Source organism: Patella vulgata, chromosome 5, assembly GCF_932274485.2.
Source record: "Patella vulgata chromosome 5, xgPatVulg1.2, whole genome shotgun sequence".
Taxonomy (NCBI): Eukaryota; Metazoa; Mollusca; class Gastropoda; family Patellidae; genus Patella; species Patella vulgata.
The window spans coordinates 23,785,374-23,810,216 of NC_065883.2; the positions used below are offsets into that span (position 1 = coordinate 23,785,374).

The following is a 24,843-nucleotide window of genomic DNA, read 5'->3' on the forward strand; positions in this document are numbered from 1 at the left end:
GTAGGTTGGCAATCCCGCACCCAACCCACAAATATGTGGACATATACAGCTCGTAAATCACTATACTGCTATTATGTTTAAATTCCAAAAGCAGATGTGGATACAAAATGAAATGAAATGGGGTTAAGCGTTCTACTGTTCTGATCCTGGTGGGCTAATAAAGAAGGTGGGCATACACCATGCAGTGTGCTGCCAGGAAACTTTTGCCCGGGCAGCGGAGCTACGGTCTACCCTTATATGGAATTCCAACTGCCAAGGGATCTTTAACGTGCCCGCCAATGTGTACACGGGACCTCTGTGTCTCGCCCCATCCGAACGACTATATACGTTGTCCCGTGCCAGGCCCTCGGTCCTGAGCCACCAGGGATTAATCACGTCGGAAAATCCCGATGAACTGCCTCGACCAACGCAGGGACTGAACACGGGACCTTCAGGTTAGCGAGCCAATGTCTTACTCACCGAGCCACCGTGACTCCCACTTATGGATACAGAAAACAATATTCATTGTTTACAATGCACCATATAGTACAACTTAGAAAAGTAAAAACAGGAGTTGGGGTGGCAAGCACGCACTCACCCCCCACGAATGTCATACCTCATTTACTAACATTTAATGATCAAAATATAGGTCCCTATTCACACCTGAATGCTTAATTCCATTGAAAAACTAAAAGGTTTTATTCTTAAATTATATTTATGTAATAGCATATTTGTTAATATAAATAATTCATTTTTATAGGTTTAATTCTTCACAGACAGAAGATATTCTTACTATTGAGCTTTTTTGTCATCTTGATCAAATATACAAAAATCATGGAAGCTCAGGAAAGACCGAAAACTATTGAAGGCTATTATTTTACTGGAGTATTGAAGTCTCAGAAACAGATTTTATTTGAAAGGGTAAATAGTTCTACAAATTTATATTAACATATTTAAAGTTACTTTCCCGCGAACAAACTGGGTGATTTGATGATATATTTGGACTAAAAACATATTCAAACTAATTAATCTATCCAAATTTTGCTTCAAATCTTTTTCAAAACATTGAATTTGTGAGGGAAACCCTGCCATAAGAAATCTATTAAACGAGGTCATGTTTGTATCACGTGTCACAGTACCTAGCATCAGGTACGTGGAGCCGGAGGAGTATTCATTGCATATACAAGACGATGTTGTCTTTAATCGCTGATTATTTATCATAAATATCGAAACCTAATTAAATTCACGGATTATCCACTGTCCACGTCTTTTTCCGCGGTTTTTATCCCAGAAACTGTTGTACGCTTAAAGCGACAATTTCAAATTTTCTAAGAAAGTCAAAACATAATTATTTCTATGTCTTTTGCTCAATAGGTTATCAAATCACTATTATACGATCATGGGCATTATTTCCCACCCTTAAAAATCTATGACACAGGAAATAACAACACAATTAGCTCCCCTGTTTTGTTTGCTATTGACAACATGGGGCAGCCATTTTCCAACGTTGGAATTTGAAGTTAAAAATGATATTTTTGTCAATTTCTCAGCTGGCAATAGCGAATTATAGGATTAATAGGATTATTCTTTAACAAGGTAGGACTGTTTATGGATACCATCTATTTTAAGGCTTTATTTTAATACATTTTAAAAATATAACTTGAAAATTTGCAATTGCAACTTTAAGCTCACCATCAATTTTATCAACACATACATCAAGCGCTCACGGATTCTTCTCGTGCAAGCTTTGACGTCACTCAAGCAGACATCCCTAATCGTCTGGTTGTCGATTAGGGGAACCCTTACATTTTTGTCCTGTATGCGCTCCGTGGGTGTTTTTCGGGGAATCCAGTATTTTTCTAGTAAGATTGGATATCTCTACTTTCCATATATACCAAAATTGCCAAACTTTTATAGGAAATAACCACACGATAAATACTTTTCTTGGAACACATCTTTAAACAAAGAACAGGGAAGTGGGTGGACATTAGGTTTAACAGTAAGTTCTCGTCAACATAACAGTTTGTCATTTTAAAGGGACTAAATCTCTCACTCAAATATTCCAAATTTAAAACACGAATTAGAATTCAGTGTTGGTCCATTTTAAGACACGATGCACATTTCATAATCAGTACGTGAGTCGTGTATTCTAATTCTATGAACAAAGAAAAACATACCCTGCAAGACAACGCGGAAGTAATTAGCAATCCCCGATTCACAAACGACAAAATAATAATAAAAAATGAGTGGAATGAACTAAGCAGGCGTAAACGAATGTCGTTCAGTTTGGACTGTTTACGTATAAAACTTTAAAAATTGAATATAAATCATCTTATATATATTAATATAACATTAATTTCGTTCAATTTGGACTGTTTAGGTATAAAACTTTAAAAACTGAATATAAAATTAATCATGTTATATATATGCATATAACATTAATTATGTGCTTTTAGCCCTATTTTCATTTTAAGGATCCAAAGAAATGAGCCATACGCCTTTAATGTAAACATTTGTTTGGTTATTTTCTTTATCATAATTACGACAGGGAATAATGAAATTGTTTCAATGGTATTTAGTAACCTACTTGAACAGGAATACACCGGTCACAATTACTGCTTATTACTGAGCGACTTGTCGGCTTGGCTTCTCGGTCTTTTTCAAAAAATGATAAAATAATAACGAGACAATATAAAAAACAAAAGCTCAACCAGAGCTAGTCCTCTAATTAATTAGCGGAAATCTAATAATATAATTATGAAAGGGATACAGTGTTTGGGGTAATTCTATAATATACAGACCACTTTGCCTGAAAATTGAAACAATTTAATTAATGGACACCATGGCAATGATTTGATCAGTAATATAATTCCATAGAATTGTGACCTGTTATATAATTATAATTCAATCTTTATTTTGATGCATTGCCAATCTGATTAAAGCAGAGATCCTATTTCGTTTCGATTTTTATAGTTCAAAATTTCGTTTTACTTGTCTTTCCTACACTAGGGTCTGAAAGAGTTATTATCATTGATGTGAGGGATTAGCCAATGAAACGATCTGTTACGGCGAGCTTTTGGGGTGAGGTGCATGGACTTTGGATTAATTCAAATTCCAAACGTCAAGGGTTCTTTTACGTACACGCCAATGTTTTTTACCCGAACTAACAAGGGGGAAACCACGGCGGAAAAATCCGATGTGGTTAAAAAAAAACAACAAAAAATACCTCATGGCTACATAAAATCCAATTACTTCTTTGTTGCGAATATGTTCTGTATTAATTGTAGCCATTAATGCCAAACGAAAGGCATTCTTTCATTGGCTAAAAGATGGGCAAAACGGGTCATTTGAAGATTATGTTAGGCCTATACTATAGTGTACATAAATAACATGAAATTGAAATAGAAACGAAAGTTGCCCGGGAAGTGATGTTTTGTTCTACGTGCTATGCATTCCATTTTGAAACTATATACTAACCATCTTACTGGGCATTACGAAAAAAAAATATCATCAATATCTGATATAAAGATTGGTCAATTTCGACCAGTTGAGGAGCCACCGTGACTCAGTGGATAAGGTGCTGGCTCAGAAAACAGAAGGTTCGGGGTTCTATCTGAGTTTCGACATCATTGGTGCTTCGATATTTTTTTTAGTGTGGTTTCCCTTTGTCAGCGGTGCAGGTTGAAGGATGGTGTGCGCGTATAAGTTCGAAGAAGAGTAGACAGAAGCACTGATGTCCGCGCAAAATTTCCTTCATAGGATACTGTGCGTCTTCGTTATATATCCCGGTTGGTTCAGAAAAGTAGGAAGTAAAAACCCATTTCAATTACCTAGCTATTTAGCGCATAATATAGAAGAAATCATAGTTAGTCCTCTCTGGTTTCAAAATTAATTCGGGCTATGACTTCATTTTCCTAATCAGTTACATCATGGATGCAAAATTGAACACAAACCTGCCAAGTATTTGCTCTGGTTAACTTCAATTTGATTTATATAAAATTAATGGTATTTTCATTCTTTTGTTTTGATTGTTTTTTTGGTGAATGTGCCTATAGTTTTATTGAACCATTTATTTTTATTTAAGAAAAGTATACTCTTTTTCTTGCAATAAACAAAGTGTCTAGAAGAAAATTGTGCTTATTTTATGTTAATTTCTAAAAGTATTCGATGTCGTGATTTATTTGGTATTTTAAGAAAAAAAAAACTTTTTTTGCAATAAACAAGGTGTCTAGAAGAAAATTGTGCGATATTTGTGTTGATTTGCCAAAAAGATTTGAGGTCATGACTTATTCGGTAAGACCATATACCTCTTTGTCATTAATCACTACAATGAATTCCAGTTGATATTCCTATATTATATTTGACAATAGATGATATACATTATACCTATATCAGATCAGACATTAAACAATAAACTATAATTTATACCAACTCGTGTGGAACAGGATATCAAATTTTATATAATTAGGGCGTCATTATTATCTATTAGTATGTAGAATATATCGATCAACAGAAGTTTGTATTGGTGTATAACAGAATGTAAAGTTTTGAGGTAGGGCTGTGTTGTTTTTTTGTTTGGTTTTTTTTTTTTGGGGGGGGGGGGTAAGGTGGCGGGGGGATGAAACAAAGAGATGTTGAACTTCGTACATTTTTGGACCACCCATGCTAATGCTGACGGAGGGGGGGGGAGGGTATTGGTGTATAACAGAATGTAAAGTTTTGAGGTAGGGCTGTGTTGTTTTTTTTTTGGTTTTTTTTTTTGGGGGGGGGGGTAAGGTGGCGGGGGGATGAAACAAAGAGATGTTGAACTTCGTACATTTTTGGACCACCCATGCTAATGCTGACGGAGGGGGGGGGGGGGTATTGACAGAGAGGAGTAGATCGAGAGATCCATTGCCCGGAACCAAACTATTGTGCTAGGACACATACATTTTACTAAGCGTAGAATTAAAATTGTTCGTGTGCAAAATTTAGGCGCGGCAAGATAATTTGGGTTTAATTTCAACTAGACAGTGAAGGGCTGTTATTATTGATTCTATGGCCGTACGTTACTTTTATGCCTATGAAATAATACAAAACCTACCTTGACTTGTTCCACATAAATTAATGAATTATATATGTTCTCATAAATAGATATAGCCTATACACTTTACATAATAATGACGTGTTAAAAACCACATTTAATATACCGTGTCTTTTTAAACAAATTTTAGAAGGAATCTATAGGGCATTTGGTTACTGTTGCTTAAGGGATATAAATCTAAAAGAAATTAATTGTTCATTTCATTTTCTATAGAATTTTCCAACCCGATTCCAAGTCAGAATCCGCAGAAGGTAGAATAAGCGGAAACCCCATGGTCCGTTGCAAAATTCACTTCCTATGCCAAATTTATTAAATACAAACATTTATTGCGTGTTATTATCAAAAAGGGCCCTTTTAAAGAGTTGACGAAACGTTGAACTACACCCAATTGCATTGCGAAGTGGATTGTAGCAGAGCTACATTTGTTTATTCTCGTATCGGTCCGTTTCAAACTGCATTATCAGTATTATAGTTTGAATCAGGCGTGTACGAAGTAGGCTACGTATAGAATATAACTTCTATTTTTCTCAAAATTAATATAAACTGAATTATTCATCCGTAGCAAATCACTGGCATACGAAGTAACAGCAGTGGAAGACGAACGGTAGCGCGAAAAATAAAACCAGACGACAAAGACGATAATCTGGAAAGTGTCACCATGACGTCAGACATCACATCTTTTGGTGACAGAGAAGACACATTACTTGATGACGTTTTACATGCCCCAGTCGAAGATGAAAAACTAGGTAAAGTTTCTATAAAGTATCTAACGTAAATCTTATTTAAACTGGTCATTTGATTTCAGGTGCCATTTTTAAAAATGTAAGAAACAAATTCGAAAGTCGGGATGGGAGACAGTGGGTTTTAGCTGTTCTAGTAAAATAATTGAAAACAAATAGCCCGAAACAAAGTGGAAATGATATCGTTTCCTATCACTATATTTATTTCCTTTTTTTTTTTAATAATAAATAAGAATTTCTGTTCTAGACAGGCTTTAGAGTCCCCTTTTATTGTTATTTTGATTTCATACAATAAAATTTCCCGACATCTAAGGCAATTTTATCTGCTTTATCGCTTCACGGCTAACGCGCACTGATTGGTCTAGCCTCATATAATCCTTAATCCCCTGTTTGTCGTGTGTAATAACGTGCAAGCTATTGTTATGTAAGTGTGTAATATAAAGCAGAAATATATTAAATTCTTTGTATATTTTTATTTAACAGACAATCTACCAGTGAAGCTTGATACAGTAGATATACAGAAGAAATTGTATAGACGAGAGTGTGATAAACTGGGGGTTATACCGATTGGCGTCTATATGAGAAATCCCGTCCAACCGCAACTCATATTAAAACACTACAGTATGGGACCTGATGGTGCTAAAGCATTAGCTATTCCTCTCATGGTATACAATATTCAATAAACAATGTAGGAGAAATGTACAACAAAATAGATAAAACAATTAGATACATATTCCCAGAATATTTACACGACAGGACCCCTGCAAGTTACGGCGTCTATATGTTCAGATGGGACGGAAAACCTAATTTCCGTGTACATTTTGGTGTGCACGCAAAAGTACCCTTGACAGCTGGAATTCAACCCAGTAAACAATAAAGCAAAAAAGGAAATTTTAATGAAAAACATTTAACGGTTATAAATTGCGTACAATACTTTTAAATGTCATTTTAAATTTTGAATATGTATTTTATTGTTGACCTGTTGGCGAAATGCACGCGAGGAAGACATATTGCAGAACAACGACATTTCTTTGATATCTAAATGCCAAGTAATCTTAAAAGACCAACCTATATTTTAATTATATGTTATTCTTGTTGTTTCTACATATACTTAGATGTTTAATGTAAAATATTTCACCAACCGGTTATTCATTTGAATAGATAATATTGAGTTTATGGAACTGGATACGTTAAGGGTCACTTTCTGCTGAATCTCTCAATACGCCTTCGATTCGTCATAAGTGAAATCGAAAATGAAATCATAGATTGTGCCCTCACCCACACCTTGTCAGTGGTGCGGGACGGAGGAAGGCCTGGCAAGAAACACAACTTATAGTCGTTCGGATTGGACAAAAAACGAGGTCCCGGGTTCACATTGGCTTGCACGTAAATAAACCCATGACAGTTGGGCAAAATCTCTCCGATAGTACACTATTATGGCGTATGCCCGTCTACATGAGCTCAGTCGTAGCAGAACAGAAGGACGTTAAATCCCATTTCATTTCATAGATTATTGTTTATATGAGTGTTGGCAATTTTTTACAGCTTGATTCTAATATAGTTTGTTTGGATTTAGAGGGTAATGATATAAATGCAACAGGAATGGTGGCAATGGCTGAAATGTTGGCTGAAAGTGTAACCATTAAAGAATTGGTAAGACTTCAACTTGAATTTGATCAAATTTAACTATGGTAAGATTTCTGTTTGAAATTGATCAAATTTAACCACGGTAAGACTTCAGTTTGAATTTGATCAAATTTAACCATGGTAAGATTTCAGTTTGAATTTGTATCTAATTTAACCATGGTATGACTTCACTTTGAATTTAATCTAATTTAAACATTGTAAGACTTCAGTTTGAGTTTTTATCTAATTTAACCATGGTAGACTTCGGTTTGAATTTGATCAAATTTAACAATATGTTAAATTGTGCCAGTTTGTATTATGTGCAGAAAATGTTCTAAATCGAGATCCAGTGTGACCTATTTTAATCAGCAGTACTTTATATATAAAGTTAAGGTATAGTGGGGTGCCAATTAATCTCCATTCCACTGAAATATTTACTCTGCTTATTTCGTAAATTGCAAATATCGTTTGATGTTTTTGAAGATCTGAAGGTTTTTCTCTGTATATAACCCAGTCTGACACCAATGATATCACCAATGCCCTCATTAATTGTAAAATTATTGGGGAACTTTAGTGTTGGTGAGTGATGTAATGATAAAACTATTTCGTACCATATATAATATTAGTTGGGAGCAGCGATGACTAAGACGTTGGCTCGCTAACCTGGAGATCCCGTGTTCTATCCTGGTGTTGGCCGAGTGGAGATTTTGCGGCATCGCTGTCCCTTGTCATTGGTGCAGGACGGAGGGCCAGGCAAGGGACAGCATATAGTTGTTCGGATGGGACGAAAAAACCGAGATCCCGTGTTCACATTGGTGTACACGTAAATAAACGGTTGGCAGTTGGAATTCGATAGGCCGTACCCTATTTCATTTCACAATTTTAGATGTTGTTACAGGCACATTGACGTGTTTAATATATGAGATGTCTATAAATTCTCTGTTTCAGAATTTATCTAGAAATAATCTGGGTCATCGAGGTGCACTCTCAGTTAAATCTCTTTTACGCAAGAATCGACTGATTGATACTTTATATTTATCTGGTGAGGCCTTAATTTATTCAGATCATTTAAATGAACTTTAACGTCCACTCGACACAAACTGGGTTACTTTTGGTTCAATTTATAATTTGCTTGCGCGTAGGGGTCTTTAATCTGGGGGTGGGGGCGTAGGACCCGGAGAAAACACAAGAGTTTAGAAGGTGACCCTACTCCTTGTCACGCACTTGTAAACGAATCAATCGATACCGCGGCACTTGACTGAATGACAGGCCGTGTGACCTAACGCGGTACACCATTCGGCTACCCAACCCCCGTGTATTGATAGAACCCATATTTCAATGTCTTTTTGTTGGAAATTGAACCACGGTGGCTTAGTGGGTAAGGCGCTTGCTCTCTAGCCAGGACGTGCGAGATTCGATCCACTGTTGGTCGAGAAAGTACACCGAGATTTTCCAGCAAGTTTGTCCTTGTCAGTGGTGCAGGATGGAGGACCTGGCAGGGAACAGCTACTAGTCTTTCTGATGGCGCAAAACACCGAGGTCTCTGTGAGTGGTGCTGGACGGCTTGGCGTGCACATAAAAAAAAACATTGACAGTTTGAATTCAATTACTGTCCGGGCAAAATGTCGCATTTCGTATGTCCGTCTTCATTAGCCCGGTTGAAGCAGAAAAAAATGATGTTTAACCCCATTTATTTATTGTTGTAGGTAATGGTTTCACTGATGTAGATACTACAACATTTGCAGATATCATAAAGGTAATATGTTGTTTATTTGTTGACCTGATTTTGTTTGGAGGATGTTTTCATGATGCCACTCATTAGGGATTTGTGAGACAGACAAGATCACTCTTTTCGTAATTGGAGAGAGAGAGAGAGAAATGGGGATTAACTCCACTCGACACAAACTAGGTCATTTCGGGATTAACACATGGTTCAATTTTATATCAATAATTCGCTTGCGCCTGGGGGTCTTTAGCAGTGGGAGGAAATCCGAGGATCCGGAGAAAACCCACGAGGTTGGACAGGCGACCCTACTCCTTGTCATGACCGGGGAATCGAAACCCCGCCAGTTGACTCAATGACAGACCGTATGGTACAGCGCGCACGTGCTAACCATTCGGCCATCCATCCAACCCCCCTTTCGTAATTGGAGGAAGAAATGGTAGTGAGATCAATAATTTTATTTAAATCAAATTCTGTGTTCATTATCTGGTTAAGAGTACCACAATAGTGCGCCCGGAAGACATAAGACTTTCTAATGTTTTATAAAAATAGATAAGTATTACTCCTTTCATCGTACACGATGATACTATTTCAGAATAGGAAAACATTAAGGAAGCTGATACTCTCTCTCGTTCAAGCTATAGTGCCCCGGAAGGCAGAAGATTATCTAATGTTTCATAAAAGTAGATAAGTCGAACACCTTTCATGAATTCTTCGCATAACACCATCTCTAATCATAACGATGACATTATTTCAGGAAAGCAAAACATTAAAGAAGTTAGTATTGTCTCATAATGGCTTCGGTGATGGTTCTGGAACTTTATTCGGAAATGCCATAAGTAAGTTACTTAAAGTGGCATCTAAAACATTCCTTATTTATCAGCATCACGATAACGTCGCTTATACCCCCGTCAGACCGGGGTGGTCGCCATACGGTCGCAGCAGCGCAGTAAGGAGGCCGCCCCGGTCTGGCGGGGGCTTTACACTGTTAAGAAATGTAACTTTTGGGCGCGAACTAGTTTAAGAAATCGACTTTTCAAATGGGTGAGTTGCGGTGTCTTGGGTTTGCTCCCGATGTTGGCCGAGAGAGTTCCTTGAGATTTACCCTCGAGTGTTTACCGTGTCGGTGGTGCAGGACGTAGGGCCTGACAGGGAAAGTGTCTAGTATATGATTATACCCGTGCCACTATTGAACATTATTTACCATACCATATAATAAAGTAGTGTTACTTAAAACATGTGGGTAAGACGCTGACTCGCTAGCCTGGAGGTCGGGTTTCGATCCCTGCATTGGCCGAGAAAGTTCATCCAGATTTTCCGGCGTGGTTCCCCCTTGTCAGTGATGCAGGACGGCGGTCCCGTGTACATATTGGCGTGCACGTAAAAGATCCCTTGACAGTTGGATTTCGATATAAGAGTAGGCCGTAGGGCCGTTGTCAGGGCAAAATTTCCCTCAGAGAGAGAGAGGGAGAGAGAGAGAGAGATATGCTGCTTCATCTTTTTATTGCATTTGCAGTTGTGAATGAAAACATGGAATATCTTGATTTAAGTTGGAATAAATTAAGAGGTAGAAGTGCAGCAGAATTATGTCTCGGTTTAAAGGTAAGCATTTCCATGGCAAAAGAAAACACGGTTAAACACCCATAATTTTATATATACATGTATTAACTAACTCTTTATCTAATTCTTACATAATGCATCTTTAATTCTTTTCTTTCCTAGGAAAATATTGGTCTCAAATATTTCAACATTGCTTACAATGGATGTGGAAAACATGGCGCTACTGCCGTTGCCATGGCATTAGGTGTAAATTCAACCTTACGAGAGTTAGATCTGACTGATAATCGTCTGACAGACGTCTATGTACTTGCTGTAATACGAGAGTTGTCCAACAATGAAACATTAAAAATACTTCGAGTAAGTTTTAAAAATGTTTAAAGATTATATCACTGGTAAACATGACAATCCGCCGACCGACGTCTTTGACAAATTTATTAACAAAAGTATAATATAAACCAAACCTCTATAACTCAACAGGGAACCATGGAGTGGGGGTGTCACCAACCAGGTGGTCCATGCTGGATCCCTGCGTTGGCCGAGAAAAGTCCTTGGGATTTTCGATCCTTTATAATGTCAGTGGTGCAGATTACCTGTCAAGAAACAGTGTCTAGTCGTTTAGGTGGGACAAAAATCGAGGCTATACGTTGGCGTATATGTAAAAGAATCTTTAAGCGTTTGAATTTGAAATCAGGCCATAGCGCCGCGCTCATAGCACACCATGGCGTATACCCGTCATTATTAGTCCGGTTGATACAGAATGGTAATGCGTTACACTGCATAATTATTTATAACTCAACAAAAATTGATGCTTGGGCCTTAAATATGTGACTATCAATGACAGTATCATTCCTATAGGTGCACTGCCTTCTTCTTCACGGTAGGACCACGAAGTCCTTGGATTATAACTAGTTCCTCTCAATGCGCCATACTGAGCCAACTGATTAAAATATATCCCAGTACACTTTACCGAACATTAAAGTTACAATTTCACATTTTTAAGTTATATTTTTAAAATGTATTAAAATAAAGCCCTAAAATAGATGGTATCTATACACAGTCCTACCTTGTTAAAGAATAATCCAATTAATCCTATAATTCACTATTGCCAGTTGAGAAATTGGCAAAAATATCATTTTCAACTTCAAATTCAAACGTTTAAAGATAGCTGGGGAATAGGAAAACAAGGGAGGTAATTGGGAGGTGATTGTGTTATTATTTCCGGTGTGAAGATTTTTAAGTGTAAGAAAGATAACCAATGATCGTATAATAGTGAGTTAACAACCTATTCAGCAAAAGACATAGAAATAATTATGTTTTGACTGTCTTAGAAAATATGAAATTGTAACTTTAAGGGTGCATGTTTATTGTGACTTTTCCAGATTGGAGAGAATCTTATCACTGGTAAAGGGTGTCTGGATATTTTAAGACTTTTCTTAAAGGCAGAAAATAGTGTTCTAGAAATATTAGATTTAAAAGTGAGTAACTCTGAAATTTAGGGTATATAACCCTGCTTAGAAAAAAATAATACATTTTTATTAGGTCAGGATACAAACAAAGGTAAACTATATGAAATAAAAAAACCGAAATACTTTTATCATTAGAATTTCATTACATATAAGTTGCATTGTTTTTTACACCTACTAAGAAATTCAGGTTTGGGACCATGGTTATTGATATCTGGAACTCTTTCCATTTCGAATATCAGTTTCGACATAACGGGATTTAAAGGGATTGCCAGCGAGAAAATCAAAATTCTATTTAAAGATACTTTATTGGAAAATTAGATAAAGAGCTGACAGTTCTCACTATAATAGTTAAAAACTAGACGATGTTAAGGGAATATGCTAAAAATTTCAGTCAAATTACTTCACTTCATAAGCCGAGAAATCATATTTTAAAATCTTTGTAGCCTCGATTGTCATTGTTAGGTCTGTCACAATAATTAACAAAGTCTCGATTATCCAGTTTTACGTTTAATCATCAACGGACGTTGAACAGCAGATCGGATTCAAATCCAATGAAAATCGGACAGATAAGATGGCATCGAGAGTTCATTATGGTCTTTTCATGTTAATTAATGTCTAATTAATAGTTTATATAACATTTCAGGCCTAAAGAAAGACATGTTATAGGCAGATTTACCTCTTGCATAATGCATGTTTAATATCCATGGATGTCTGCAACTCTTTCATTTCGAATATCAATTTTAAAGGGGGATTATGCCTCCCACCAAAAAAATAAATATCATATCATATTCAAAATAACTGTTGACTGACTTAATTATGGAAAATCCATGGACTAACCTATAACTTTATAAAATTAGCTTTAGGGTTGATCCTTAATCTGATTGAAAACCACTAAAAAGTGTCTACGATGTCAAAATCTCATCGATTGCTGAAAAATTTGTTTGTAAATACATGTATTTAACTGTCTTTTCAAATCAATTGAATCAAAGATTTTCTTCTTTTTTTCGTTTTGAATAATAAACAAAGAATACCAAAGCGCTAATACCCGTTGAACTGTATTTTGAGGGAATGGACACGCCCATTATTCCATCTTGCCTATGAAATAAACGTTCGTTCTGTCAAAAAAATAAATGAATCTTAACAGTATATTTAGGAGTATCATAAATGAAAGACTATTGTATTATTATTATTTCAGAACACCAACGTGACGAAAGAGTTTTTAGAGGAGATGAAAATGCTCCCATCGATACGCACACCGTCACCTGTTATTTTACACGGTTCTTGTCCTAGTGCTAAACAAATACCAATGCATACATCTTAATTATTAGGGTCTGGATAAGGAGGATCGATGGGTCACCAATCACAAATATTTAAATTAAACTATTTTAAGAATTCAGTCATTTCATTAGCCAAAAGCTAGAATGTGTACTAGGATTTTAAATCTCAACCAATGAAAAGGCTTCATCTTTAAAATGTTTTAGTTTACGTTTTTCGTGAAAAGGGCCTCGTGGAATTTTACTGTTTATTGCCCTGGGCCCTGTTTCACGAAATTGTAACTAAAGATAAAATCCAAATTTTAGTAGATACTTCAATTTTGATTGGCTAAGCACTACAATCATTCTAATATTATCCAATCAAATTTCTAAAATTTGGATTTTATCTTAGTTAAAATTTCGTGAAACAGGCCCCAGAATTGTGACCTGTGTATTTCACTGCAATAATCAATCTCCCAACAATCAATTGAAATACCTACCACAACCCATATTTTAATACCTATAATATTATGGATATGTGATTAGCATCGAGTCATTCAATGTTCATTTATCTTTTTAACAATACTAAATATGTACGTTTATGGTGATATACCATTTGGAGACCGAAAGGGTCAGATGAAAATGAGACATTCAAATTTTAATCACAGCTACTGTGTTTATTTATACTCCCGGGACAAGAACCTTCTAGATGTGGTTTAAGAAATCGTTAGAATTGTGAGGTTTTATAATCCCGCCACCAAATCCTTCTTCTCAATTCTGCGCCAATGTAATGAAATGTAATTTGGTTTTACGTCCCTCTGTTCTGCACCAACTGGGCTAATCAAGACGGAAATAGGCCAACCAATGTACAATGAGGGAAAATTTGCCCTGAAAAGGGGTCTTCTACGTGTACACGGGGCCTCGGTTTTTGTCCCATCACTCACACTGTCCTTGACTTAAACGCGGTCTTACTCACTAAGTCACCGCGGCTCCCTAGTTTTTGTAACATAACCAAAGATTCACACTCAAAATCAAGCGATCTGCCCATTAAGTGCTATTTGTTATGTATTTGTATATAAGAGATTAAAAATATTGTTAAATTTTTATTCACCCGGCTTTCATTTAATTGTTGAGATATTTCGTCAAGCAAGAATCATAGATGGGGTTTAACGTTCAGTCAACACAAACTAGGTCATTTTGGGACTAACATATTATAAGGTTGGACAGCTAGGCAACCCTACCTCTTGTCAAGCGGGGAATCGAAACCATGCCACTTGACTCAATGATAGACCTTATATTCTACAACCCCCCCCCCCCCCATTTCATCAGCCGTTGATTTCTTGTAGAATGGTAATTAATTTGAAACTGGCAACTAACTAGGTCAAATGGTTGTAGCCCACCAGGGGCGGATCCAGAGGGGGGGGGGGGTCAACCCCCCCCCCCCCCCCTGCTCACCTACATAATTTTATTTTTTGTAAAACAACTTTTTTTGTGAGAAAAGTGTCATAATTGTGCTTTATCCTTTATCATCAGATGGTGCGACAGGATGGGCACTCAAAGCGCGAGATAACCTGGCAAAACCCCTCCTGCAAAAATTCCTGGATCCGCCCCTGATTACTGAACTCCTGAGTGGTGCAATAGGTATGCCCCGGGAAGTGTGCACTACTGCCAGGGACATAAAACTGTTTTGCCATGGGTAGAATAGTTCGGTCAGGATATTGAATGGACCCATATTGTTGGCAAAAAAGTTACTTATAGAAACTTGCAAACTCTAAATTAAGGTATTTTGACACTTTTAAGTATGCAAAGAAATGAGACCTAGCTACGTTCAGAGCTGAACTAAGAAAAGCCTTGGCGTGATTTGGGAAATATTTCAATCTTCAAAACTTGTAATTATCGTAAACATGGAGTTGGAGGGATATAAACCAACCCAGTGGTAAGATGGGAATTGAAATAAATACGTCTGGGTTAGACTTACAAAACATTCAATTAATATTATGAAGTAGACGTGAAGGTACGTAACAACATAGTCGTAAGGAAAAAAAATGGTACTAAGTCGTTCACTTTCAGGGGAGGTAATGTGTAAATAACGCGAGGAAACACTGACAACCTTTGGTGATTTTTGTTTATTATACCTTAATGGCAACAGAGTCTGCCAGTATATCGGAATGATTTTCAGGGGTAAATACTACCGAACGTTTTTCCAGATTCAGCCTTGGCTTAAACTGTCGGTTTAGTAGAATAAAAAAACCTGCTCGTGTTTCTAGTACCACAATGTATCTAGGAAAGCGAGTCTATGGTACGACTAACTCGTACCAAATGCAATCCTATAAAAGTTGATTCGCGCAAGTCAGACTTTCACCGGATCGTGTTTCTAGTACTACAACGTATCTAGGAAAGCGAGTTTTTATTATTTATCGACCAATTCGTACCAAATGCAATCCTATGAAGGTTGATTTGTTCCTGTCAGAGTTTACACCCTCAGAAACAAATATATTATATTGAAGCGAGAAAACAAATTAATATATGCGCATGTAGGCCTAGGTAGTATCATTCTACTATAAGGAAACAGCGTGCTTATAGAATAAAACTAGTGATTTTTTCCCACAAAAATTGTGTTCTGTTAAACTTTGCATAGTAACTGACATATTAAAGATGTCTACTAAACATGTTCAACTAATAATAAATACAGTATAATTCAACATAGCGTCCCAAGGTGTTAAATTCATATTGGAATGGGTTAGTACCAAATTGTTTGATTATGTAAAGTTTCTCTGGATTTGCCGGCATGGTTTACCCATGTTAGTGTCTATAGTCATTCAGATTGGACAAGAAAACCCCCGATCTCCTGTGTACACACTGGCATGCACAGTTTGAAATATGAGTAGGCATAGCACTACTGTCCAGGCAAAATTTCCCTCATAGCACACTGTATAGCATATGCCTGTCTTCATTAGCTCTTTCAGGTTTCAGTGCAGAAAAGTAGGCAGTTATAATAAACCCCCATTTCATTTAATAATGTGACTATCCAGATTTAGACTAGAGTGTCCACAAAAGAGAGACACATACCAGTCGTCTCCGATTCCAATTACCAAGACACTTTCTTCCAAGTTAACTACGACAAAAATAACTTGACACTCTTTTTTGGTTAACATTCTTTTGTAAACAGGTTTCTTCATATTGTATTGAAAACCTCTTTCTATATGTAGTTCTCTTTATTATTATTATTATTATTTAGTAATGCTGATAATCTTTATGTAAGACAAGCCACCTGTCCTACTTTTTAACCCTTAAAAAATATAGTTATTATTATTATTATTTATTCATACTGATACTTGGGATCAAGTTTATCTTTTGTAGGCCTCTATTGTTAGTTCTTTAGTTTCATTAAATTTGACCTACATTCAGATAATAGCCTATATATTAACCTTCTATAGCTTGTAGCTTGTTTTATTCACAGTATTCAGATCAAAAATGGCCAAGAATCTTGCTGTACAACAGTATTTCTGTACCACAGCACTAAACGTAACACCTAAAGATGGGCTGATTGATGAACCTGTCAGTCTTAAGATTTCTGGTTTAGATAAAAATCAGAGAATAACATTAAGGAGTAGGATAAAAAGTAAAGAAGATGAAGTATTTATATCACATGGTTATTATACAGCGGATGTTAATGGTTGTATAGATGTTGAAAATACGCCATCTTCTGGTGGAACGTATTCAGGTATGCAAATAAAAACATGTTATTCAGATTAACATTCTGGCAAAATATATCCCGCCATACGTTCGATCAAAAATATAATTATTCAGTATAAATATATGCTAATATCAAATATCAAATTTAGGAATTGTCTACTAAAATTAAAGGAATGTTTGATTAAGAATATATGTGCTCTGTCTCTGGTACAGGAAGAAGCACTTTGTGATAATTGGCAATGGACCGACGCTGCCCGGGCAAAATCATATAGCTCATTTTGTTAGTATCGTAACTTTAAAAAATTGTCAACATGCTCAGATGCCTATATGAATATCACAGGACAGCTTACCCAACCATTTACAGGTTTTTAATCAAAACTATATTTTTGTTGTCATTAGGAAGCCATGGTGAGTAAGTGGGTAAGATGCTGGCTCGCTAGTCTGAAAGTTGCGAGTTCGCTCCCAGTGTTGTCCGAGAAAGTTCATCAGGATTTTCCAACGTGGTTTCCCCATGTCAGTGGTGCAGGTAGGAGGGCCTGACAAGGACAGCTGTCTAGTCATTTGGATGGGATGAAAACTAAGTTATGTTATTTCCATTTCCAGGAATTGATCCTATGGGTTTCCTTGCCAGTATGGTTTCAGCACCAGGAAGTAAGCCAAACCTAAGACTGGCAGCAAAAGATGTTACATCACCTCATCGAGTTGAAATCAGTGTATTAGATGGACAAACGTCCCTGGATGAACTTTCTACTGATAAATTAAAACCTCTTATAACAAACACTATTAATAGATGGTATATGAAGAAAGATTATCAAAGATTAGAAATTAATGAAGGGCGGATTAGAGGCACCATGTTCTTACCTTCAGGTATGAATAAATGAAATGGGATTTAACATCCAACTTTTCGGCAATACTTTTCGGCTGTTGAAGATGTGATTTGGCTATGTCAATTAGTGTGCTATGATGGATATTTTTCATGGACAGCAATTGAATTCCAACTGTCATGATGGTTTCTTTCACATGCACACCAATGTGTACATAGGACCTTGTTTTTTTTTTGTACCATCTGAATGACTAGACCCTGTTCCTTGCTAGGCCCTTTACATTTGAAAAATAAAAAGTATTTTTCTCAGTCTGTTCATTACTAATATGGATAACTTGATGTGAATGAGCAAAAATGCCTGACTAGAGATTGCCAATGGTAATGGGAATAGGAATTCATAATTTAAATGTTTCAATAATTTCAGATAATAGTAGAAAGCCTGGTATTATAGACATGTTTGGTTCTAGTGGACGTATTAAAGAAAACAGGGCAGCTTTATTAGCTAGTAGAGGTTTTACTACACTATGTTTACCTTATTTTAACTACTCTGATCTACCTAAAGATCTTAAAGATATCAATTTTAGCTACTTTAAGGTAACATTATTGTTTCTTTTTATTCTGTTATTTAAACATTTTTATTTAAAACTTATTATCATTGAAAAGTTATGAAACAAGATGCTGTCCAGAATCATCGGTTACTTGTTAAAGGTCTCAGTCAATTTAATACCCTAATAACAAAAATCACATAAATGATTATTGAAAACAAGCATTTGTGAAAGACCTACTCTTTTAGAAATACTCCAATAGTGATTATGATTTTAAATTCTTCTGCTATTTCCAAAACAAGACCATTATCCCTTCTAGTGAGGTTATTTGGGTGTTAAATGAAGTTGTTTTTGATAACACAAACTTTGTCTCATTGGACTGTCTTTAAGATAAACATGTTATTATATGTGGTTGAATGGTTTAGTCATATTAATATTATTATTAAAGGAAGCAGTTGAATTGTTCAGTCGTCATACTAATGTTAAACCTGGTGGTATTGGTGTTATAGGTATATCTAAAGGAGGAGAACTTGCTATGTTAATGGCTACATATTTACCACAAGTAAGTCTGATAATGACAACTCCCATGAAATGAAACAAAATAAAATGAGGTTTAACATCCTACTGCTCTGCACCAACCGGGCTAGTTAAGACAGCGTGCTATGAAGAGTATTTTGCCCAGACAGCAGCACTACAGCCTATTCTTTTTTCGAATTTCAACTAGAATTCAACCATTTTATAAAGGGTATTGATACCCCAAAGGTTATGACGCTGGTTAAACAATCTATAACTTCTACCTAAGTTTGTTGTACTTCTGTTGCACGGGAATTCTTAAATATCTGATAAATAATAACTACATATATGTGGGAGATAAAAATGTGTCTAGAAATAATATTAGTGAAAAATATCTTAAAAATAAAAAAATGAATACTTGTGTCTATCTAGAAATAATATTTTTTATCTTAATGGATTTGAGCTACCTAGATATTTTACTTTCAGGTTAAATGTGTAGTGAATGTCAATGGTCCACCGTATTATTCTCTATCAGATTTAATGGAGGGTGAAAATGTTTTTTTTAAAGGAGTTAGGTAATCAATCATTGTTTAAAATATGAAAGGAGCCATGCTTCTTTAATTTAATTCCAATAAAATATTAAACTGGGTCAATTTTAGTCATGCATATATGTTGTCTGCGATGTCAGTTCACAGAAAGCAGACATTAAATAAATACAATTTCTCACGTCCGGTGAGAGATTTGAATCCCTTACAAACTATAATATTATGATATGTAATTGAATCTCTAAACAGAATATACATAAACAAGCCAGTGCCACGTATAAGTGTTGGTAAAAGTTGAATCTCTAATTGATCTTTGGATTCTGTTTTCTTAATTTGACTATATTTTAGCAATTTCATAGCTCGAGACTTTGGAACACCATAACTCCTCTCCTTATTGAGTATATATAATGATAAAACTTGATGAAGATGTTCATTGGGTCTGTGAGAGTGATGGAACTTGATGTATAGTTTCATTAAACCAATGACTTGATAATGGTGAAGTAAATAAGTGTCATCTATTTGTTTGGGGATTAAAGATTCCTTATGTAAGAGCTAAATCTGCCCATTGCAAGTCTCCATTTTGGCTTCAAATGATATATATATTATTATTTAGACATTTATTTACATGACCAGTCTACAATCAATGCGCCAGACCATCAGATGACTGAGATTTAAATGGATTAAAACAACCATGAGAATTAAAAACTTAACAATAAAATGGATAATCAAGACTTTGACTCGATTGTCAAATACCGTTGCTACAATAATAAACAATCTACGCTACATCTACAAACAGTCATAACTTCACTCAGAATAAAGTAATTTGAATAAAATTTTCAATATATTTATTTTTCATTATCTATTTTTGAACTTTTACAGCCAAGGATAGCCAGCTCTTTATCCAAATCTTACCTAATGCATCTTTAAGAAGGAGAACATCAGCCTCACTGTTAGCTTATATTAAAGTAAATGCTGTATCATTGATTTCTATTTTGTAGTGTTGAAACCAGCCAAATAGAAGTTGTAGGAGACAGTTATGTATTGAAAAATGCATATAATTATAAACCAGAGAATTTTATACCCGTACGTAGCCAACATATATTTTATATTGAATATCTATATTTTAAGTACATGATGGTATTTTTTTTTTATTTTGAAACAATAAATAGTGTTTCATTATAGAGCACTGTACTTGTGTGTGTTACTTTTCGTTACCATAGTAATTCTGGTACAATCCTTTGCCATCAAATTAAAGGACAATGTTCGGAATGCACCATCGAGTTAAAGGACAATGTTCGGAATGCATAGACTTTTTTTATTTTTCTTTCGTTCTCTTATCTGGTGACAGTCAATTTTTAATTTTTATGAATAGTTCGTTTTCGAACAGATATATCATAAAAACAACTCTCAACGTCAATGGAATAATTAGTGAGCTGAAATTTGAACATGTATCTGTTATCGTTGTCTACTTCAATAGTAAGCATTACTTGTGTTTTGCTTTTTTTTTGCGTCACTTTCCAATTCTTCAAATCATTGTTACAGATTAACCGTGGCCAAGATCTCCAAGTTAAAATTATATTAATAGAATATGTTTAACCAGGTCTATCACATAATTAATGTTGGCTAACGCCAACATTGTCCTTTAAGCAGCCCATTTAAAGTATTGGGAATATTCCACTTGTTATCAGATGTAACCCGACGAAAATTCGTAGTTGTGCATTTTTCTCTTTTTCTTTGGAAAGTGAATTTTAAACCATGGCTGAATATAAGCCTAAACTAAGTACTGATCATTGTTGTGTGCAAATGCTATAATGTCTTATTTAAAAGTACCCGTTTTCATCTATTTTAGGTGTGGAAAAGTCAGGCCAAGATATTGATCATAGCTGGCGAGGATGATAATCAAATTAACCCGGACTCTCATGATGAATTCTATTCCCATTGTCCAGATGATAAAAAACATCAAATAATTATAAAGAAGTACCCTGGAGCTGGCCATCTTATAGAACCACCTTATACACCATTATGTAAAAACTCTTTCACTCATTTAGGAGGTAAGTATTACCGGTAGATATCAGGTATGGTTTAGTTTGTAATGATAGTTCACTTTTTTTGGAAGTAAGCATGAGATCGGATGTTTGATTTAGTTTGTAATGATAATTCACTAATTTTGGAAGTAAGCATGAGATCAGATGTTTGATTTAGTTTGTAATGATAGTTCACTTATTTTGGAAGTAAGCATGAGATCGGATGTTTGATTTAGTTTGTAATGATAGTTCACTTATTTTGGAGATACGCATGAGATCGGATGTTTGATTTTGTTTGTAATGATAATTCACTAATTTTAGAAGTAAGCATGAGATCGGATGTTTGATTTAGTTTGTAATGATAATTCACTAATTTTGGAAGTAAGCATGAGATCGGATGTTTGATTTAGTTTGTAATGATAATTCACTAATTTTGGAAGTAAGCATGAGATCGGATGTTTGATTTAGTTTGTAATGATAATTCACTCATTTTGTAGGTAAGCATTAGATTCAAGGTTTGGTTTTGATTTTAATGAAAGATTACCTTATTTCCTGTGGGATTTTTAGAGGTCCATGCATTTAGTATTATTTGTCGAGTTGTTAACTGTCATACCAAAACACAGCCCACACCATTAATCGTAGGACTGTGTATTTTAATGGGCACTTGAGTTGAAAAATTACTGGAAAATAATCATTGGCCTAAATGTGCACTGACCTATGGAAAGCAAAGGATCAGTAGTTGTACAGGCCTTGCAAATAGTTGGAAATCAAAGTTAGAATAACCATAAAATCTCCACCCTCAGTCAAATCTCATGGTGTGTGAATTTAATGTGTCTTTTCCCCTTAATTTTTCAGTTTGTGGCTTATTTGAGTTGGATAGATCATTTTTATCTATTATTAAGCATTAAGATCAAAGCTATTATGTTAGTGTAGCCTTGACAACCATAGACTGATGAACTGGCGTGATTGGGCAAACAATAGTCTCAACCTGTATTCTTTCTAAATATGTCATTGTACATATCATCTTAGAGAAAATTTGGAAAATTATTAACTCTCCTTGGACAGGACATCTTACTCTTATAGCTAGCTATAGAAAATGAAACCAGTTGACTTGTTTAATGTTTATTGAAAATATTGTGTTTTTACTTTCATCATAGATCTAATAGAAAAGGATAATTATAAGATACGGATAAATAGAGAATCTCTTACCAGTCTTTTTTGATATCAAAAAATATCAACACAAGTCGATAAAGTAAAAAAAAACGAGTGTTGATATTTTTTGATGTAAAAAAAAACGAGTGTTGATATTTTTTGATATCAAAAAAGACTCGTATGAGATTTTATTTATCACTCAATCCTTTCTTACATGCACAAATAAATAAATATAATTCTTTGCTATAGATTTCACTTTTACTGAACCTGATTACATTACGGCGTAGTGATACATCATTTTTTGACAGCAATTCAACCATTGCAAAGTCCTTTATATTGACCCAGTGTTTCCATGGAAGTCAATTAAATAAAAATAGTTCCCTTTTTAATAAGAAAGAAGTTACTTTTAATAAAAAATGAACTGTTCTTTGAAAATAAAAAAAAGTAGTTCCTAAGGACATATCAGGGTAGATTATGAAATTTATCACACAAGCGATATTTACTGTGTCTGTAGAATGTATTATTGGGTGATAAAAGATTTTATTCTATTTTCAGGAGTAATGTTAAATAATGGTGGAAGTTATCCGGGTCATTCCACTGCTCAAGTTGATTCCTGGAAGGATATAATACAGTTCTTTAAAAATAATCTTAATACACTACAATCTCAGTTATAATAAAACTCCAAAACGATTTGATGATGAGCAGACAGACGTATTTATAGATAATTGTGTAAATAAAACTGAATAAACATGTGTGTCAATTCCTAAATGCCACTCAAAGACGATATTCGTCATCAATATAGAGATGAGACAGTGAAATCGGTGAATTTAATTGGTAAATTAGAGGGTAAATATATTAAAGGAAAAAACAATCTGACTTTTCTGCTCCCTCTTGATTAATTATTAATTAGTTGTTACTTGTTTTTTTGCATATAAACATTCTGTATATTATTTTCATCATCATTTGCTTGAAAACGTTGTGTTTATTACTTATATCAGTTGCTAAATGCCGCTGAAAGAAGATTAATAAAAGTTGTTACTTCAGTTTGGAAGGCTCACAGAACCATTTATTTTAGTCTCAAGCAACTATTTGAAGTTCAAACAAATGCCAATATTGGACTAACAATCACCTTGTGTCTGGATTAAATGAAATGAAATGAAATGGGGTTTAACATCCTACTTTTTTGCACCCACTGGGCTTATGAAGATGGTCATAGGCCATTCATTGTGCTACAGCCTACTCTCATGGAATTCAGATGGCCAAGGTTTTGTTTACGTGTACGCAGGACCTCAGTTTTTCCATACCATCCGAATGACTAGGCACCGTCTTTTCTAGTCCTTCACCACAGACAAAAGGGGAAACCATGTTCGACTAACACCACAGCTCCTATGTATAAGTCAGATGCGTGTGCAGTGAAGATTTGCAGGTTACCAATGGTTTTATAAAACCTTGACAAAGTTTTACAAACAATGTTGAATAATTGCTTTTATTAGTCTTTAAAAAGGGGGGGGGGGTGGATGGCTGAATGGTTAGCGTGCGCGCGCTGTATCATAAAGTCTGTCATTGACTCGACTAGCGTGGTTTTGAATCCCAGGTGGTACGTGACAAGGAGTAGGGTTTTCTCCGGTTTCCTCCTAGTTTGTGTCGGGTGGACGTTAAACCCCATTTCTCTCTCTCTAGTCTTTAAAAGGAAAATTGCAAAGAACACTCTTTAAGTTAACCATAGTTTAAACTTTAAGAAACCCATTATTTAACCGTGGTTAGCCCAAAAATAAAATATCTCTTAAGTGATCTTAGATGTCAAGACCCTATTGTGTCCATAGTTGACCCCATTTGACTGTAGTAACATGGCACTATGCTTAAAACTACAGTCAACTAGGGTTGGACTACACTTGAAGTACAGTACGGTCACAGTACTGTTAAGTACGGTTAACTACATTTAAACAGTAGGGTCTTTTGAAAATATTGAACCAACTTCACCTTGCTTTAACCTAGTTGACCGTAATGGCACTATGATTAACTACGTTCAAATGAACGTCCATTTACTGTGTCACTGTAAGATGTGACCGCAGCTTTAAAGAGTAATGCAACTGGTATAAACTGTTTCCAAATGAC

General features: G+C 35.3%; 2 protein-coding genes across 3 annotated transcripts; both read left to right on the plus strand.

Annotated features, from left to right (window-relative positions):
* The first annotated feature begins 787 nt into the window (after window positions 1–787).
* On the plus strand, window positions 788–14,497 carry LOC126821541 (leucine-rich repeat-containing protein 74B). The gene is made up of 11 exons (XM_050549987.1): window positions 788–900; window positions 5,625–5,808; window positions 6,286–6,467; window positions 7,348–7,455; window positions 8,377–8,470; window positions 9,135–9,184; window positions 9,909–9,990; window positions 10,668–10,753; window positions 10,874–11,068; window positions 12,091–12,186; window positions 13,373–14,497. The coding sequence occupies exons 1-11, from the start codon at window positions 814–816 to the stop codon at window positions 13,496–13,498; spliced, it is 1,290 nt and encodes a 429-aa protein (XP_050405944.1). The 5' UTR covers window positions 788–813; the 3' UTR covers window positions 13,499–14,497.
* A 1,002-nt stretch (window positions 14,498–15,499) lies between these two features.
* Window positions 15,500–23,774, plus strand: LOC126821684 (acyl-coenzyme A amino acid N-acyltransferase 1). 2 transcript variants are annotated; one of them, XM_050550157.1, is made up of 9 exons: window positions 15,500–15,611; window positions 16,891–17,154; window positions 17,730–17,993; window positions 18,374–18,543; window positions 18,943–19,056; window positions 19,494–19,582; window positions 20,551–20,635; window positions 21,402–21,603; window positions 23,284–23,774. In XM_050550157.1, the coding sequence occupies exons 1-9, from the start codon at window positions 15,599–15,601 to the stop codon at window positions 23,400–23,402; spliced, it is 1,320 nt and encodes a 439-aa protein (XP_050406114.1). In that variant the 5' UTR covers window positions 15,500–15,598; the 3' UTR covers window positions 23,403–23,774. The 2 variants fall into 2 exon arrangements, with proteins under 2 accessions (XP_050406114.1, XP_050406115.1); XM_050550158.2 differs by having other exon boundaries at window positions 15,506–16,169.
* The last annotated feature ends 1,069 nt before the right edge of the window (window positions 23,775–24,843 follow it).

Coding starts and splice junctions, on each gene's coding strand:
- LOC126821684 (XM_050550157.1), top strand. Junction 19,057..19,493: donor TGGCTACATATTTACCACAA/GTAAGTCTGATA, acceptor TTTTACTTTCAG/GTTAAATGTGTAGTGAATGT. Junction 20,636..21,401: donor AACCAGAGAATTTTATACCC/GTACGTAGCCAA, acceptor CATCTATTTTAG/GTGTGGAAAAGTCAGGCCAA.
- LOC126821541 (XM_050549987.1), top strand. CDS start 814: ATGGAAGCTCAGGAAAGACCGAAAACTATTGAAGGCTATTATTTTACT. Junction 6,468..7,347: donor CATTAGCTATTCCTCTCATG/GTATACAATATT, acceptor AATTTTTTACAG/CTTGATTCTAATATAGTTTG. Junction 9,185..9,908: donor CATTTGCAGATATCATAAAG/GTAATATGTTGT, acceptor ACATTATTTCAG/GAAAGCAAAACATTAAAGAA.